Genomic DNA, 18,689 nt, shown 5'->3' on the forward strand with positions numbered 1-18,689 from the left:
ATTGATGCCATTTCCCTTGCCTCAGACCCTGTGGCCATTTTTTCATCCCCACTCACTGGTAGGCTTTTTGGTCTTTTTTAAAAAATCAGGAATTGCTAGATAACTATAGCATTACAATGATGATTGCAACAATGAATTGGTCCCTAACTTTGTTTTTTTTAAAGCAAGTCTTTAGCCCTTTTGTTGCAGAGATATAAGAGGAAAGGTATTGGCTGCATATTTTTTCCCCTCTACAACTCCACTAAGAAAAGTGGTAGAGACTTACTTTTTAAAAAATCAGAAGTAAAGCCATGGACTAGCACGTTGTTCACTGCTATGCTGAATGCCACCGAGAGCTACACAGAGAATTGTCTCTATGCAGAAGCAGCACAGGATGTTAAAATAGCAGCTATTATCGGTATTGTGTTGTTACTGAAATTGCTGGTTCATGAGTACAATGATTCAGCTGCACAGTCTTTGTCAAGCATTGACCTAAGAAAAACGAGGCCATCGGATTGAGGAGGAGGGAAGGAATTGCACCGGAGAACCGAGTGCAGCTTTCATATCACACTTTTTTTTCAACAGATATATACATTTTATAATGCATAATTCATAAAAAGAGAATGGCAAAGTCTAAAGTGGGAGCCAAAATGTTCTGTGCATTAGGAAATAAAAGTTAAAGGCACTTACTTTCATCCTATTGAGAGCAGGACTGGGTCCAGCTCCAAAGGGCATCAGTGACAACCAGGCACAAAGGCCTCTCTCAAAGCTGCAGGTTAAGAGGGGGAGAGACGGGGGGGGGGCGGTGTTCCAGCCCTCCCCTCTTTCTCCACAGCTCATTCCAACCCTCCGCGTCCACTGGGGAGGCTTTTCCCTGAGGCGGGCTGTGGTCGGCTGCCTTGGAAAGGCAATGTTTTTCTCTGCTCCTTCCGTTGCAGCAGAGAACGAGGGGGCATTTACAGAGCTTGGGCCCAACTGTTTTCCCTGACCCAACACCCGCCTGGCTACCAGTACCCACCCTGCCAATGGAGGGCTTGTTCAGGCTTTTCAAAAATCAGTAATGGACAGATCTCAGTACTGCTACACGTTTGGTGTAGTGGCTAAGAGTGGCAGGACTCTAATCTGGAGAACCAGGTTTGATTCCCCGCTCCTCCGCTTGAAGCCAGCTGGGTGCCCTTGGGTCAGTCACAGCTCTCTCTGAGCTCTCTCAGCCCCACCCACCTCACAGGGTGATTGTTGTGGGGATAATAACAACATACTTTGTAAACCGCTGTGAGTGGGCGTTAAGTTGTCCTGAAGGGCGGTATATAAATTGAATGTTATTATTATAGTGATATGTCAACTGCCATTTTTTTTAAAAAAAAATGTTGAGTAGTGTGGTATGGGAGGGAAAAGGTGGCCGTGGGAGGCCAAGGCAAGAAAAATGTTGATTTGGGCAAGTGTGCGCCTTCCTGCCTACACAGTGTTCCAAGGCACTTTGACTGCACCCTCTTCCAAAAGACTGCACCAAACCAGGCTTGGGATAGATCACAACAAAGGGGGGAAACATGGCAAGTGGGTAATTAGGGAGAGGACATTGTGTGGATGTTCCCCACTGGAGTAAAAACCTCCAAGAGAAAGCAGCCCTATTGAAAGGCGTTACAGAACTGCCCTATAGCTAGGAGTAAATTGGCTCCATGTGCAGCAGAGGTTCAGCATGCTGGAGCCAGCCAAGACTGTGGTGTCGAATTGCACTGCTGAGCCAAGCTTAGGAGAGGAATTACTGTAACTTTGGAACGGACCAGCCAGTGGAATGATAGCAAACTGGGTCACAGTTTTACCCAAGGTCTTCCGGTGTCATTCAATACACCACAAGAGGGAAAGATTGTCAGGTCATTAAAAAACTGGCCAGTGCAACTCCTGCCCAGCTGAAGGCAGACCACCAACCCAGATACATCAGCCACCAGGGACTTGATAAACACCTTGCTTCTGCAGCTTGCCTTGGACAGCCAAAAAAGAAAAGAAACCCAAACGACAAAGGAGAGGTTATCAGGTGTTTGGCAAGCCACAAGATTTGCTTTTGCTTGTTGGGTCCCAAAATAAACAGGCTTGGCATCAAACGCTTCTCTGGATGCTCAATAGCACCCAGGTTAGTTAGTTAGTTTTGATTTACAGACCACCCGGGGAGCCAGAGAGGGTAACGAAACTACACAGGTGTTTCACCAACAGAGCATGGCAGTGCTCCGGCACTACCGAGCTGATGGCATGCGCCTCCAATCATGGCTGGCCCTTTGGGTATCATGGCCCTTTGTTTTTTTGCTACTGGAAGCAGGGCAGGTTTCCCCAGAGGGCAGAGACGGGGATGCTCCAAATGGAACTGGGAACCAAAAGATGTACCTGTGGCCAGGGCTTTTTTTCAGCCGGAATGCGGTGGGACGGAGTTCCGGAACCTCTTGAAAATGGTCACGTGCCTGGTGGCCCCGCCCCCTGATCTCCAGACAGAGGGGAGTTGAGATTGCCCTCCGTGCTGCTGGAGCAGCGCGGAGGGCAATCTCAACTCCCCTCTGTCTGGAGATCAGGGGGCGGGGCCACCAGGCACGTGACCATTTTCGCCGAGGGCAACCCACTGAGTTCCACCACCTCTTTTCCCAGAAAAAAGCCCTGCCTGTGGCTCTTCTGAGTCCCCAGTGTGGCACTGCCCCCCCCCCATGTTTCAGGAGTGTGGGCAAGGCCCTGGAGGGGCTTGTGGCTCGGCCGCTGGTTTCCACCTTGAAACCGCTGCCAGTGCAGGAATGGGCCAGCGCAAGCCTCCCTGAAGCACAGGCCTCCTGCCTGGGACGCAAGGAAGTGTGTCTTGGCAACTGCAAATGAAGCCCTCCACGAGCCACAGAGTAAGTGCCACTCTTCTAGTATTTCTGGCTAGTATTCCCACACTCTGCATTCAAAATCTGTCCCGAACCTCAAAGCTGCTTCTTATTGGGGAGAACCATCCGCAGGCACGGAGGCAGGACCCTCCTTCTAAAGGACTTCACACCCTACAATGGAGTTTGTTTAACTACAAAGTAGCCCAAAGCTCCCTGGCACACCAACGACTTACACACGCGCATGAAGCTGTGGCTCAGTGCAGAAGCCCCCAAACGGAGCCCCTGCCACCTCCAGTTCAAAGGATCCTTGAGAGGTGCTGTTGAGGAAGGCCTCTCTCTCCCAAAGACCCCGGAGAGCTGCAGCAGGCGGAGCAAACAGTACTCAGCCAGAGGGAACCGTGGCCTGACTCCGCGAACAGCAGCTTCCTGAGTTCAGATAACATGGCAAGTTTTCATCTCATTCAGTGAACCACCCCCACCCCCATTCTGACTGAACCCTGTGCCCCCATAGGCCAGCATACCATTAAAACCAGAGCAGGGGATAAATCAGAAGAATTTTAAAAAAAATACAATCCAAGGTTCAAGAAGAGCTCTGCTCCCTGTTCTATTTCCTTCCCTACAAACAGGCCTGTGAACAACCTAGGGTTTTTTTTTAAAAAAACTGTCAAGTAACAAGGTAATCTGCATTCTGAGCAGAGAAAATCTGGATGCTACGACCTGCATACATTATGCAAATTGAACGGATTTGCATATTTTGACTTTGCATGTTTTATTCATTGTCTAGTCATTGGGAAGAAGGAAGAACATGTGGAACATGGAAGCTCTGCCCTGCGAATATTCAGCCACACCTCTAATGTTTGGCATTTTACAAGCATTCCCAACATATTTTGAAACCAACTGTCACAACTGTAGGGACTAGAGACTTGCTTTAAAAAAAACAGGAAGCTGCCATCCTGTGCCTACCTCTTGCACGGAAGCACAGCTCTGTGTACAAACCAAGGGTCAGATACACCCCAGTATATCTGCCATGGTTGGTTCTATGCAGGGCTTTTTTTCTGGGAAAAGAGGTGGTGGAACTCAGTGGGTTTCCAGCACAGGGGGCAACTTTCGGCAGGAGGTGGTGCCCCTGGTACCACGTGTGTGTGCAAAGTGCACACATGCTCCCAGGGCCAATGACGTCACTTTGGGTCATCTGGAACAAGGGGAGGGGGAGTTTTTAAAAGTTTAAATCGTCCTCAGTGAAAATGGTCACATGGCTGGTGGCCCCACCCCCTGATCTCCAGACAGAGGGGAGTTTAGATTGCCCTCTGCGCCACGGCGCGGAGGGCAATCTAAACTCCCCTCTGTCTGGAGATCAGGGGGCGGGGCCACCAGCCATGTGACCATTTTCAAGAGGTTCCGGAACTCCATCCCACCGTGTTCCAGCTGAAAAAAAGCCCTGGTTCTATGCATAATACTTTAATCCTCTGAGAATGTGTGAAGGATACTTCTTTGCGACTTGGCTGTTAGCTGCTTATCTTGCAGGTGTTTTACTTTCGATTTCCCGGCCGACTTGAGAACATGGCCTTGGAGCGCTGGCCAGAGCCAGCCCTCCCAGAGAACTGCAATGAATCCACTCCTCCCCTTTCCCTTCTCCCACAGGCCTGGACCCTTCGCACCAAAAAACGAACGGTCTCCCTTTCCCAGGGGCGGAAACGTTCCCCTATAACAAAAACATATACCGTAAAAAACAGCTTGTTTCCCAAATATATTCCTCAGGTAATTGACTATTCCCCTCCTTTTGCTTGCTCCCTCACTGGTCTCCTTGTTATGGTTACAAAAGCTTGAATGCAAAGAGTTTTCTCAAATGGAGAGTTTTGGACAGACCCCTCATGCCTGAAGTTTCCCCATCAGTTTCAGAGAGTTGTATAGACAGGAGATGAAAAGACTACTTGTGCCCACTTCCTACAAAGAAGCATAAAAGGCCACAGTGGCAGGTTGGTGCAACTTTAAGAAAACCTAACTTGCGGGCAGGTTTACAGCCTCATCTGCGCTTTCACGTCCCTCTGCAAAACGCACATGGCTCTGGGGGACTCGCAAGGCCGAGCCAGAAGAGGTGCGGAGAGTTCCATTCCTGGACCCCCCCCGCCCCCCCGCCAAACATTTATTCTTTATAAATAGCAGCCATGATTTACAGATTAAAGTATGGATAAGCTAAGGGCTTCTAAGATTCTGTGGGGAAAAGAAAGATATTTAAAAGAAACACACATTAAAAATGGGTGCTTTATTCATTTACTGGAACATGGTCAAATGAGAGGAAAGAAGTTTTAACACGCATTTGATTGGTGGGTTTTGTTAGGGAAAAAACGTTGCTCTCCTTTTGAAGGATTGTATCATCTTAAACATGAGTAATAACTTGAATCGATGCCTATTTCATGGCTCTCTCATTTTGTAAATATGGACTTTAAATTTGGATCAGGCTGCTGGGGGTGGGGAGTTAACCCTTGCCCCCAGGACTACTTTCCTGACCTAAAACATCATCACGGTGCTGTTGTTGGGGCCAAAATACAAGCAGCTTGCAGAATGCCAGGATCTGGGGCCCAACCAGGCAAAGAGCAGCTCTGTGGGTTGAGAAAATGGCGTGGGCGGGAAAGGGTTAAGCTCCGCCCCCCACAGTCCTGATCCGAATTTGGCTGCCTGACTGCTACCGACGAAGGAGGGGAGGAATGCTGGGAGCACCGGCCCTCTCGCAGCCGGGTCTGGTTTGGCCCCGCAGGTGTTCCTCTCCCAGGCAACCCTCGCTAGGATGAGGAAGCAAACCTCATCTCCATACGAACTCCGGAGCACCAGCTGCAGTCCTTAAAGACTAACTTGCAGTGAAAGGGTGACGCAAGTGGATTCCTGATTTGCTTATGCAACGGGATTTCTGGAAGAGTTTAAGAAATTAAAGTTCTTTGATGCATGAGATAGGGGTCTGGGAACCTCGCCCAGGGTCACGACGCCATCAGGCACAGCTGAGGCCACGTAACAGAGACTTCTGCATCTGACGAGGGACCAAAGCAGTATTGCAGAAGTAAGCAGTCGGGACGGGAGCAGCCCTTTAAAACACATTACAACGTCTGCCACAAAGACTTTCAGTCAGTTCCTAAGTATTATATATACCCTTCCAGGGCTTTTTTTCTGGGAAAAGAGGAGGTGGAACTCAGTGGGTTGCCCTCAGAGAAAATGGTCACATGGCTGGTGGCCCCGCCCCCTGATCTCCAGACAGAGGGGAGTTGAGATCACCCTACGCACCACTGGAGCAGCATGAAGGGCAATCTCAACTCCCCTCTGTCTGGAGATCAGGGGGCGGGGCCACCAGCCATGTGACCATTTTCACGAGGTTCCGGAACTCTGTTCCACCATGTTCCAGCTGAAAAAAAGCCCTGTACCCTTCTGATTTGCCACCCCCAAGATTAGATTCGCACAATTCCTTTCCTCATACCTCCAGAGGAGTTAGCTGTGTTATAGTAGAGTCCAGTAGCACCTTTAAGACTAACCAACTTTACTGTAGCATAAGCTTTCGAGAGCCATAGCTCTCTTTGTCAGATGTCTCTCAAAAGCTTATGCTAAAGTTCATTAGTCTTAAAGGTGCTACTGGACTCTTTACTGCTTTCCCATACCCTTATTTTTATTTATTTACTTCAGGTATAGCCCACGTTTCTCACTAAAACTTAAGGTGGATTACAAATGTTTAAAAGCAGTTCCAGCGGACTGCAAGGGCCAAGTAACATGTTCTGTTCAGAAACCCGCAAGACTTCTGTGAGTCTTTAAGCCGACATTTCTTTTCTAGCTGTTTTGGTCACAGGCGCCATCTAGTGGTGAACATCTTTGTTGAAACAGGAAGCAAATATCCTGCCCCTCCCGCCCCAGAAGCAGGCGAAGAGTGCCCCCCCCCCCATCTCCAGAGAGAGCCTGGTTCCTGGAGCCCCAGGCACTTACAGAGTTGTCTTCGGAAGGGGAGGAAGCCACCCCTGAACGGGGTGATGGTGGTGCTGAAGCAAGGGGAAATTCCTTGCCACAGAAGTGCGCTCCTGATCGGAGTCACACACTTCCAAGTCTATCAGAAACATAAGAGCTGGAAGGTATACTAAAGGCCATCTAGTCCAGCCCCCTGCACAATGCAGGAAAATCACAGCTATTCTGCCCCCTCCCTCACGGGCCCACAGGAAGGCAAAAAACCTCCAGGATCCCCGGCCAATCTGGCCTAGAGGAAAATGCCTTCCTGATGCTGAAGTGACAATCCGCATTACCCTGGGCACGCAAGGAAGGGCCACGAGAGCCCAGCACCGGCTCATCCTTTCCTGCCCTCCCTCTCTTGATCTGTGTACATTCATATTGAGTCAGAGAATCATCACAGCTGTCCCTCTAGCCTCCTCTGAGGAAGGACAGCCCACCACCTCCCGAGGAAGCCTGTTCCACTGAGGGACTACTCTTACATTTCTGAAAATTCTTCCTAATGTTTAGCTGAAAACTCTCGTTTTAATTTTAACCCACTGAAATCAGTGTGTTTACAAGGGTGTAATTCTGCTTACGATTGCACTGCAAGCCCTCAAAACGAACTGTTGATACTTCTTGGACAGAGCAAGGAACCAATGAACGTTTCTACAGAACTGCCCAGGGCCGTTCATGAATTCTCAGTGCACAGCTGATGTTAACGGTGGCCTAGAGTGGCCCCCCCCCTTTTGGCTGGCTCAGGACCCATTCACACGTCACCAGGGCTTTTTTTCCAGCGGGAACGTGGTGGAACGGAGTTCCGGAACCTCCTGAAAATGGTCACATGGCCGGTGGCCCCGCCCCCTGATCTCCAGACAGAGGGGAGTTGAGATTGCCCTCCGCGCCGCTGGAGCAGCACGGAGGGCAATCTCAACTCCCCTGTCTGGAGATCGGGGGGGTGGGGCCACCGGCCATGTGACCATTTTCACTGAGGGCGACTTAAACTTTTAAAAACTCCCCCCTTGTTCCAGATGACCCAAAGCGATGTCATTGGCCCTGGGAGCATTCGTGCACTTTGTGCGCGCACATGAGGTACAAGGGGCACCACCTTCCACCAAGAGTTGTCCCCTGTGCTGGCAACCCACTGAGTTCCACCACCTCTTTCCCCAGGAAAAAAGCTCTGCACGTTACCAAGTCCCCACGGCTATCATGGGCGGCTGCCACAAAGGCTTTCTTCGAATCAGATGTGCACCACTCAGAACTTCATTCCCAGGCACGCACAGAGACAAGGTGGGTCAGGAGCCGTGTGCATGGCGAGAACATACTTGGGAGCTCCCCCCTCCCCGGTGCCATTTTCATGTCCCAAAAGGGACCTGGGAAGGCAGGAGGTGTTCCTTGGCGGAAACCCGTGCGCAGCTGTGAGTTCATGCCAGTTGACCCAACAGGGCAGAGAGCAGCTCTTGGAGCCATTTTAGACAAAGAAAACAGGAGACGGAAGCCTTGCCCCACCCCCAGCACGGCAGGGTCCCGATCCAATCACATGGTGAGCAGCACGGGTTTGCCTGGAAGTCTTTGAGGCAGACTTTGCAGTGTGTTAAAAAGGACTGTTGTGCCTTTCCCTGGTCTGCTCTTTTGACAGATGAATACACAAAGGGAGGATTCAATCAGTCTGATTTTGCTTCATGTTACATCCCCTGTGGACACCCGAAGTAGCTCACAACATTACTGCCCTTCTCCATTTATCCTCACGACAGCCCTGTGAAGTAGGATAGGCTGAGAGACAGTAACTGGCTCAAGGCTGTCCAGAAAGCTGCTATGGCAGAGCGTGGATTCGGATCCTAGTTGAACGCTCAAAGCATCGGCTGCCAGATTCAAAGGCAGAGCTGGGAAGATGCCTTTGCCTGATGTTGAAAATGGAGTTCCGCTAAAATGGAGGCCCCCAAGTTGTTTGGGGGGGGGGGTTTGGAGACACCTGCAGCCCATCTACAACCACTGATCCTCTCTGCCTCTCAGTTAAGAGCCCCCCCCCTCTTTCCCCCTTTGCTGAGGTCCCTGGCCTCAGTTTCCAGGGCATGGCTTGTCTTTCCGCCATTGCACCACATCTGTTGTTTTCATGAGCACAGATATTGGATCATTTTCGACCAAAGTGAGGGTCAAGATGCCGGTAAGGCAACTGTGGCCTTTGGGCAGTTGGGCATTTGAAACTGACTCTTCTTTCAGTGGGAGCGGTTTCACCTTCAGAAGGCAGACTAGAAACTATACTTTCAACACCCACTACGGCAGCATGCATTTTTCGTCCCTGTGAAGTGCAGTTTTTTCCAACAAAGCAATATACAAACAGAAGCATCACAACCTTCCAGAACAATTGAATGGCATGACCCAGGCAGCACAAGTGTACCAGTTTGTTTTAGTGGTTAAGAACACGGGACTGTAATCTGGAGAGCCGGGTTTGATTCCCCCCTCCTCCACTTGAAGCCAGCTGGGTGACCTTGGGCCAGTCACAGCTCTCCCAGAGCTCTCTCAGCCTCACCCACCTCACAGGGTGTTTGTTGTTGTGGGGATAATAGTGACATACTTTGTAAACCGCTCAGAGTGGGCATTAAGTTGTCCTGAAGGGTGGTATATAAATCGTAGTCGTCGTCTTCATCTTCTTCAGTGGGCCAAACCTGGGCAGAAATGCCACTTTTTATGTCTGTATTTTGCTTACTTTCAGGATGCCTAAGGCCATGGCTCTGGATGCCAACTTACCTTCTGCCTATGTTTTTAGCAGCAGCAGGCAGATTCAGCCAGGGAAGCCTTCTGTGGCCCTGTCAGGAAAAACAGATTTCATTGCTGATTTCTTGCCAACTGTTAAAAACACAGGAGCCCTGCTTATCAGAGGGGAAAGTTGGCAACCTGAGCCACCATGGCTGAATAGCCTCTTTAGGGATCCAAGAACCAGAACATTCGGTCACAGGTATGCAAGCCTCACACAGCAAGCACACTGAGCGCCACACAACATACCTTTTTCATGCTCTGGCACCCACAGCCAGATCTCACCCAAGCAGCTGAGGAAGCACAAGCCAAGCGGGGGGGGGGGGGCAAGGAGGCAACAGATGTAGCTTAGGCCCATCGTTACCCCGCCACTTCCTTCTCAGCCCCCAGCCAAGTCCAAAACAACCCCCCCCCAAGATGCTGCTAGTGTTGCTCAGACTTGCACCAAGTGTGTTGACAAAATGACAGCACTGGCTTCCGATTTCCCAGAACACAAGTCCCTTTCGAGGCAAACACACTCAGTCCCCCCCCCCCATGAAAAGCAGCCTAGCCCTGTATTCAAAGGCATGGTGTTGTTTTCCCATCGTTTCAAGAACTTCCTGACACTTAAAGCAGTCCCTCAGTGGAACAGGCTTCCTCGGGAGGTGGTGGGTGCTCCTTCTTTGGAGGTTTTTAAGCAGAGGCCAGATGGCCACCTGACAGCAATGCTGATGCTGTGAACCTGGGCAGGTCATGAGGGGGAGGGCAGGAAGGGTTGCATCAGGGCTTAGTTCTTGTGGCCTCTTCTTCCATGCCCAGGGTAATGCTGATCACCACTTTGGGGTCAGGAAGCCATTTGCCCCGGGCCAGTTTGGCTAAGGATCCTGATAAGTGTTTTGCCATCTTCTGGGCATGGGAATAAACATACGTACTCAAAGTACATACGTTTATTCCCATTTATTCCTTCACATGTAGGTTTCTACTCGATTGGGTTGTTCTTGGGTGGAGGAGCCTTTGTAGCTAGTGTAGTCTTCCGGGAACGGAGCAGAGGTCACTGGGGCAGTGGTGGGGGGGGGAGGGTTAGTTGTGAATTTCCTGAATTGTGCAGGGGGTTGACTAGATGACCTCGGAGGTCCCTTCCAACCCTATGATTCTCAACTAATGTTAAATTAATACATGCATCCTTACCTACACAGTAATAGCTTCACTTTAGTTCACAGCCTGTTACTGCCCTTGTTAGTCACTTTGAGATGGCGATAAAGTGAGATAGAAATACTTTCCCTCAATATTTAACCAAGTAATTATTGGCCAAACAAGCCCTGCCTTCCCATACAGAGAACTGCGCTGCCTGAACAAATCCTGTAAAACAAAACGAATGCGGGGAAGGGCGTGTCTGCTTGGGAGGAGGCCGGGCGGGTGTCCGTTCGTCGCGACTGAAACCCTTCGCCCGCCGGCCCGCCCCGGGCTCAGCAAAGGCGCCCCAGAGCCGAGCGCAGCGCCTCTGCGCTCCCCGCGGCTTCCCGGGACCCCGGCCGGCCCCACCTGCCCGCTGAGCGCGGCGGCGGCGACGGCGGAGGCACCAGGCGCTGCCGAGCGGGAACGGGCCAGCCACGCCCGCGGCCAGAGCGGCCCGGCCCGGCGCAGGCGCCAAGTTCCGGGGCGAGGGCGCCAGGATCGCCGCTGTCCCGCCAAGGCAATGCTGCGGAGTCCCCGCGCAGCATCGCAGCCGGAGCCGCACCCGAGAAGCGCCGGCCTCGAGTTCCGCGGAGGCCAGGCCGGCCCAGGCGCCCGGCCGCGGCTCCCCCTCCGGCTCCTGCGCTCCCCCTCCGCGTTAGGCTCGGCGCCGAGGCTGCCCGGTCCCGCCTAGCCGCCGCCGCCTCCTGCCTCTCCCGCGGGCGCGGCGCTTTAAGGCGAGGGACGCCTGCGAGGGCAGCCGGCGGCGCTGACTCCCGAGGAAGCCGCGGGACCGGGCGGGGCGGGGGCTGATGGGGGCGCGCGCCCCTGCCCAATGGCGATAAAGGCCGGGCCTGAGCGCGCCGCGGCATGGCTCCCTTCTCCGCGCGGGGGGCTCCTTCTTCTCCTCCTTCTCCTTCGCCGCCTTCTCGGCCCCCGGCCTGGCCCGCGAGATGGGGCGCGCCGCGCTGCAGGCTCTGCCGTGGCTGCTGCTGCTGCTGCCGGGGGTGGCGGGCAGCGGGGGGCGCCTGGCCCCGGACGCCGGTGAGGGGCCGCGGCGGGGGGCCGGCGTTGCTCGCGGGGCTCCTCGGCGCCGCCTGGGCTGCCCGCGGGAGCCGCGCTGGGCCGGCGCAACGGAGCCGAAGGCGAGCGGCGCTCCCGGGCGAGCCTCTGAGGCGCCGCGGGGCTTCCCGGCCGCTGCCCGCCCGGGCTGGAGCTCTTCCCCGGAGGGCGGGCTGACGCCGAGCAGCCCGCCTCGAAAGCGCGAAGCGAGGTGCCCGTCCCGCCTGGGAGGGGCTGCGGCTCTGGCGGGCGCCGCGCGGCGCTGGTCTGGCGCCAGGTTCGGGGGCTTGCGTTTCAGGTTGCCAACTCCGGGATGGGCAATTCCTGGCTACTGGCGGGGGGGGAGCCCGAAGAGAGCCGGGCTTCAGGGCGAGTACAATGCCCCGGCGCTCGCGTTCTCCGGAGCAAGCGGGCGCCTGCGCGTCAGACGTGGGCGGTCATTCGGGGCGCTGGCTACCCCCCCCCCCGCCTGGAGGTTGGCTCCTCCCGTTTCGGGCCCGGGTCTTCTCCTGCGATGCGGGTCTCCCTCGAAAAGCGAGTCTGCAGAGATGCCCGCGAGCCCTCGTGCAGCAGCGCTCGGGCTTCTCCTCCATGTTCTGGAGGGGGCGGCGGGGGGGGGGGTTGCCTTCTCCTCGGGGCTTGCTTGTGTGCGGGAGGTCTAGGCCGCTTCTCACCACAACTTCTTTGGCTTCTGCAGAGAGAAGCTCTTGCAACGCCTCTCAGCAAGCGGCTTGTGGAGATAAATGCATTCCTGTAACGTGGCTTTGTAACGGTGAACACGAATGCCCCGACGGCTCCGATGAGCGCTGTGGTAAGTCTGCCAGACCTCTGGGTCACCTCTGTCACAGGCTTGCCTGTTGGTGAGGCGGCTTCAAACGTGGTGGTAGAAGTCCAGCGGTGGCAGCTTCTCCAAGGGGGCGCATATCCTGGCCCTGACAAAACACAGAGCCCCCCTCCCGAGGAGCTTCGGAAGAGCTCCGGAGGCATCGCCTTTGCGTCTGCACCCATTCAGAAATGGCTGGCCCTGGGCTTAGAACTTGCTGGCATCTTGTCCTTGAGCTCAGCGCACCACAGCAGCCAACTTGTGGCGGTGGCCACGCCCTGTTCTTAAAATGCCAGCGGTGCTCAGAGGCTCAGTGAGGTTGCTGAGCCCTGCTCTACAGGGCTGGCTTTCTCGTGAGAAGAAGGGCTTGGCAATGTGGTGTTTTCAGGCAACGCTGCTGCTTCTGAATTCATCAGGGAAGCATAAGGGGACAGATAACTGCCCAAATATGCAGCGGGGTCGTCTCGCTTGAGAAGATGCTGTTTTGGAGTGGCAAAACTTGCTTTACCTTTGGTAGTCTGAATATAAGCAGTGAATGGGCTTAAGCCGGCAATTGGGTATCCAGGTCCTATCGATTGGGATATTTGTTAGTTAATGTAGCAAAGCTGCACAATCAGGAAAGCGTGGAATCATGTGGTGAAAAACTTTTAAACCGGTATGCTGCAATAGGTAAAACTTACTTTTGTTGAAGCCGCTTCACATTCACTTACATTTTTATAGTACCAGAAGAAAACATAGAAGCCTCATCTAATTAAACGCTATTCCCCATCACAAGTGACCCGCTAATCTGGCTGCGTGTGAGCAGGAGCATGAGTGCGCGTCTTGCAGAGGAGGGATCAGCAGAAAGCTGCACCACACAATCTGTTTCTGATGTAAAGGGGAAAATAGCACACGCCCCTTGGTATCGAGGCATGCTGAGTTGCCTCTGTTCCAACACTGTTAACCCCCTTAACTGTTAGTGAAGCATTTTCCAGCCATTAATGCCTGTTGCAGACGCCATTAGCTCTAGAAAAGCCTAGAAGACAGGAGACAACTTTGCCATTACATGTGTTAGCTTTGCTGCAGCTAAAGAGGCTTTGGCAAACTTCCGTCAAAGTCAGAGACATATTGGCTTTTCCCTCACCCTGTTTGAGGTTCACAATTCAGTGCTAATGCTTTGCATGCTGAAGATCCTAGTTTCAATCTCCACTTACAAGGCTCTTGGTAGCAGGCCAGGGGGGGAAATTAATGGGCTTTTTTCTTGTTGCACTTAAGCATGTATAGTATAATATAAAGCACCCTCCGATACCTGGGTGCCCTGGGCTTAAGATGCTGAGAGCAGTTTGCAGATCGGCTTCACTTGGGAGGCCAGCCCGTCCTGAAAAGAACCATCTGAGTCAAGTTTCAGATGAGTTAACGGTGAACATGGTGGCCCGCTACCTAGGCAGTTGTTGTACAGGCTTGCAAAAATCTATCGATCCTGGGAACTTTGCCTCCTTACACATGTGTGTGCGCGCGTGCACTTGCTTGCATGCGCAGGTGAGTATTCTAGGAAAAGTTGGTCAATTCCAGATGTAGTAGACCAACTGGAGCACTTCGCACTCCTAGTGGTATAGCCCCCTGCTCTTTCCTCCTGGGGAAGGAAGGCAATCTGCCTCTTGCTTATGAAATACTGATGGTTTCAGATAGAAATGGTCTTTACACACCTTAATCTTTCACTAGCATGTAACTTTTCAAGGGGAAAGAGTATAATGACTGAGTTCACAAAGACAAGCTGTTGTCAATTCCTGTTGGTCTGTGCTGGGACAGGTGCTGGCACTAAGCAGATGTGTCTGCTGTCTGGAACAAGCATTTACTTGAGAAATGTAAGGTCAGCTTTTTCTCTCTGTCCAGCCTTTACCCAGTCCTTAAACTCATAACATCTTAAACTATCGTGATAACAGTTCATCTAATGTCTTAGGGCCAAGTGACAAATGACACTAGAATGGCAAGTGAACAGATTCACATGTATTCCTCCCTGTTCACTTGCACTCCACTTGATCACTACGTGATTGAGTGGAACGCAAGTGAACAGGGAGGAATACATGTGAGTTTGTTCATTTGCTGTTCAAGTGTTATTTGTCAATTGTAGCTTGGCCCTTAGTCTGGCAGACGATAACTTCTTAGCTCATGGTGCAATATGTAGATAAAACTAAAAAGCTAGTAGTTAAAATGCAAAAGTTAAGGAGCACATAGCCAGCTACTTACATTTTTCACGTTGGCCAAATCTGTGTGAGGCTTAAACATACAGGCAGGTAAATTGCTCTACAGAATCCCCGGTAAGGGGCTTGTCTCAGCATGGAATGCTTCCTAAGGAGCTTGAAGGTCAAGGCTGACAGGTAGACCTAACTGGGAACTAGTTATCTTACACCTGTGATGATGTCTAAGTTCTAGCTCAGCAGAACCGATTTCAGTGCTCTGGACTGGAATAACTCTTTGTGGGAGTAAATTGCCCAAAGGCCATGGAGAGCTGCATACACCCTGTAGCTCACACACTCTGGTACTCTCTGCATGCTACCTCCAGCCTCTTGCAGAAGTTGGCCACCACTCATCTTAGATGTAAGTGCCTTGAATTGGTTTGCCTTTCCAGCGTTTTCATGGACAGTTTTCCTTTTGTGTCCTGCATGGTTTGCTGTACTTGCCCCCTGGACTCCCTGAGCTCTTGCTAAACACCGGCTCCAATTACTGACGATAAACGATTTCCTAAGCTGATAGTGGTATAGTTGTAAGGCAGTGGAAGGCCCCGTTGTAAAAATAAGAGTAGCTGGACGGTTCTCTTCCCAGCTAAACGAGAAGCTCTTAAAGCAAGTCCAGGCGCTTCTTTTTTCTTTTCCAGAAGAAGCGTGTCGTGGTGACCCACACGCGTGGCAGTGCGGGGATGGGCCGTGCATTCCTGATACCTGGCTATGTGATGGTGCCGTTGACTGCATGGATGGCTCAGATGAAAAGAATTGTGGTATGTTCTGAAAAGCCTCCTCAGTAGCTAGAGGAGCCAGGCCCCTCTGTGCAGATATCCACACGGCTTCTGCTGCGCAGTGAAAATTGTCCACACTGAACGTCGGCTGCCTACGGCCTTGCCCTCTGTAGAATCCTCAAAATGTAGCTTTTATTCCCCATGCGGTTGTCAACTGGCCAGGGGAGAAACTTCACTTGATGTTTACCAGTTTGTTAATTTACCTTCATGCCATGAAAAGATTCAGTTGAAGCCATTTTAGCTGTTCAGTTCACCAATCGATCCATCCCAAATGCTTGCCAAAGGCTTTTGGGAGAGGTCTTTCACAACTCCGCTACCAAATAAGGCAAGGATTGAAGGTGGAGGGTGGGAGGCCTTGTATACATCACTTGCATAACCAGTGAGCTACGGGAACCTTTTCTTTAGTCTAAAATAGCAGACCATGTTTCAGGCTTTTTCTCTTTGAGAAGAAATGGGGAGGGGGGGCATTGGTCCAACATCATACAAAAAACCCTTAACTCAGTGGTTAAGGGTTTGCAGCAGACTGTTCGTTCTGATGCTGTTTGCAGTGTGCGGAGAGAAGAAAGTCCCATGCCAAGGAAGTCATCAGTGCATTGACCCATGGAAAATATGCGATCAGCACACCGACTGTGAGGATGGCTCCGATGAAAAAAACTGCCCCCAGGACAACTGCCTCCCCGGACAGTGGCAGTGCAAGAACAGTGTGTGTGTGATGGAAGACTGGAAGTGTGACGGCACGGACAACTGTGGAGACTCCTCGGATGAAATCTGTGGTAGGCAACGTGGTCAGTCGGCTTTACCCAAGTGTGTGTAGGTGGGTTGGCGCTTGAATGTGGAAATGCATCTTAAAGCTTTCCTGCAAAAGCATAGCAGAGACTCTTGGAATGGCTTGAAGAGTTCTCACCAGGGCTTTTTTCCTGGGGAAAGAGGTGGTGGAACTCAGTGGGTTGCCCTCGGAGAAAATGGTCACATGGGCTGGTGGCCCTGCCCCCTGATCTCCAGACAGAGGGGAGTTGAGATTGCAATCTCAACTCCCCTCTGTCTGGAGATCAGGGGGTGGGGCCACCAGCCCATGTGACCATTTTCAAGAGGTTCCGGAACTCCGTTCCACCGCATTCCAGCTGAAAAAAAAGCCCTGGTTCTTACTAAGGGTAAGTTCAGACATAATAGATGGGTTGGATCAAAGTATGCTTCACCGGTCAGCAATATTGTAACAATATCGAAAGGTAACGTATGCCATCTTGGAGACCATTCCCCCTCTTCTTCCCACCATCCCCGTTTGCCAGGGATGTAAAAACCTATCCATGCCCTATTCTTTACATAAACCCAGGCCCTCAAGTACTGTATGCTTGCTTAGAAAATGTATCTACTGCCTTGCCGGAGACCTCCTCTAGGTAGCTTACAAAGTAAAACAGATCATTACATTTAAGCAAGCCCTCGAGAAACCCGCTCATGGGTACAACTGATCAGTTCAGCCAATATGTTGGCGCACAAGGAATGCGGCACCAGAATGCTAATCCACGAGGCATCATGCCCAGGGTGGTAAGACATCTGGGAAGGGTGCTGTTCTTCAAACCCCATCACCTAGGCAGGTGCTAACAAATTGTGACTTGTATAGTCAGACACTGTGAAGACCATGTTTAGGTGACACTGAGTTTTGCTAGTTGCGTGCAGCCTTTTCACAATGACTCCTCCTCACAGCTGGGTTTAACATCCAAAATCTACTTAACTTGGAGTATGAGGGTTGGTCTTGATCAGTTTCAACACCAGAGTTTAATTCTTGAGACTCAACTGGTGGTGGTGGAAGTACTGCCAAGTCGCAGCTGACATAGGTTGACACCTCGTAGGGTTTCCAAGGCAGAAGATGTTCAGAGGTGGTTTGCCATTGCCTACCTTTGCAGCAGCAATCCTTGACTTCCTTGGTGCTCTCCCGTCTGAGTACTAACCAGGGCTGACCCTGCTTAGTTTCCAAGATCCAATGAGATCAGACTAGCCTGAGCCATCCATACTTGGGTCTCAACTAGTAGTATGAAGCATCTCTAGCAGTTGGCTTGAGATTCACTTCTCCAAGGGCTGCCACTGTGATATTAGCAAATAAATGTACGCACTTAGATGCCGTGTCATTGTGACTGTGTAATGCTGCAGCGAGGTGCCTGGTGGTCTTCTCCGTAATACGACTGGATCTTTAGGCACTTGGAGAAAGAGATCCAAGTACTTGCTTTCAGTTACTTGATTGGGGCGGGGGGAATTTTAATGCAAAATAATTTTAATTTAATTTCTTCAATTTATAGTCCGCCCTCTCCACACAAGTGGGCTCAGGGTGGATCACAACAGACTTAAAATACACCACACAACGAATCACATCACCCTTAAAAGCATAAATAATACATGCCATTCAGTTAAAATATATACGACAACCAGGGATTTTTTTCTGGGGAAAGAGGTGGTGGAACTCAGTGGGTTGCCCTCAGAGAAAATGGTCGCATGGCCGGTGGCCCCGCCCCCTGATCTCCAGACAGAGGGGAGTTGAGATGGCCCTCCGTGCCGCTTGGCGGCGCGGAGGACAATCTCAACTCCCCTCTGTCTGGAGATCAGGGGGCGGGGCCACCGGTCATGTGACCGTTTTCAAGAGGTTCTGGAATGCTGTTTCCCCGCGTTCCTGCTGAAAAAAAGCCCTGACGACAACTATATAAATACAAAATAGTTCGTAAGCTCAGTAGTCTGTTATTTCCTTTAAATGCAGTTCACTGCCCAGAAGGAATGAGAAAATGTGATGAGGGGAAATGTATTCTGGAATCTGCTGTGTGCAATGGAGTGAAAGACTGTCGTGATGGGACGGATGAACCCAGTACTTGTGGTAAGGTGACACTCCTGAATTCGGCTGTTACCACAATATTCTACACAACAAAACTCGCTGTCCATAAAACCTCTGATTAAATCTTGATCTCTTCATCTAGGCAAGAATTGTTCCATGAACAACGGAGGCTGCCTGGACAGGTGTACTGAGACCTATTGGGGGGTGAAGTGTTCCTGCGGTCCTGGTTGGGAGCTCCATGCTAATGGTCTGAATTGTACAGGTATAGTTGAAGTAAAATCTAGCCCTGATACTATGTTTATATTTGGGGCGCAA

The 18,689-nt window shown here is 51.5% G+C and overlaps 1 protein-coding gene across 3 annotated transcripts in view; it reads left to right on the forward strand.

Annotated features, from left to right (window-relative positions):
• Positions 1-11,635: 11,635 nt before the first annotated feature.
• Positions 11,636-18,689, forward strand: part of LOC129334545 (low-density lipoprotein receptor-related protein 2-like) — a 66,847-nt gene continuing 59,793 nt past the window's right edge. For 2 of the 3 annotated variants that reach the window (XM_054986707.1, XM_054986708.1), the window contains exons 1-5: positions 11,743-12,555; positions 15,422-15,541; positions 16,108-16,332; positions 18,303-18,416; positions 18,517-18,636. In XM_054986707.1, the coding sequence (XP_054842682.1) occupies positions 12,123-12,555; positions 15,422-15,541; positions 16,108-16,332; positions 18,303-18,416; positions 18,517-18,636 (1,012 nt within the window). In that variant the 5' untranslated portion in view covers positions 11,743-12,122. The other variant, XM_054986709.1, reaches the window with a different exon arrangement.

This window comes from Eublepharis macularius, chromosome 8, assembly GCF_028583425.1.
Source record: "Eublepharis macularius isolate TG4126 chromosome 8, MPM_Emac_v1.0, whole genome shotgun sequence".
NCBI classification, from domain to species: Eukaryota; Metazoa; Chordata; class Lepidosauria; order Squamata; family Eublepharidae; genus Eublepharis; species Eublepharis macularius.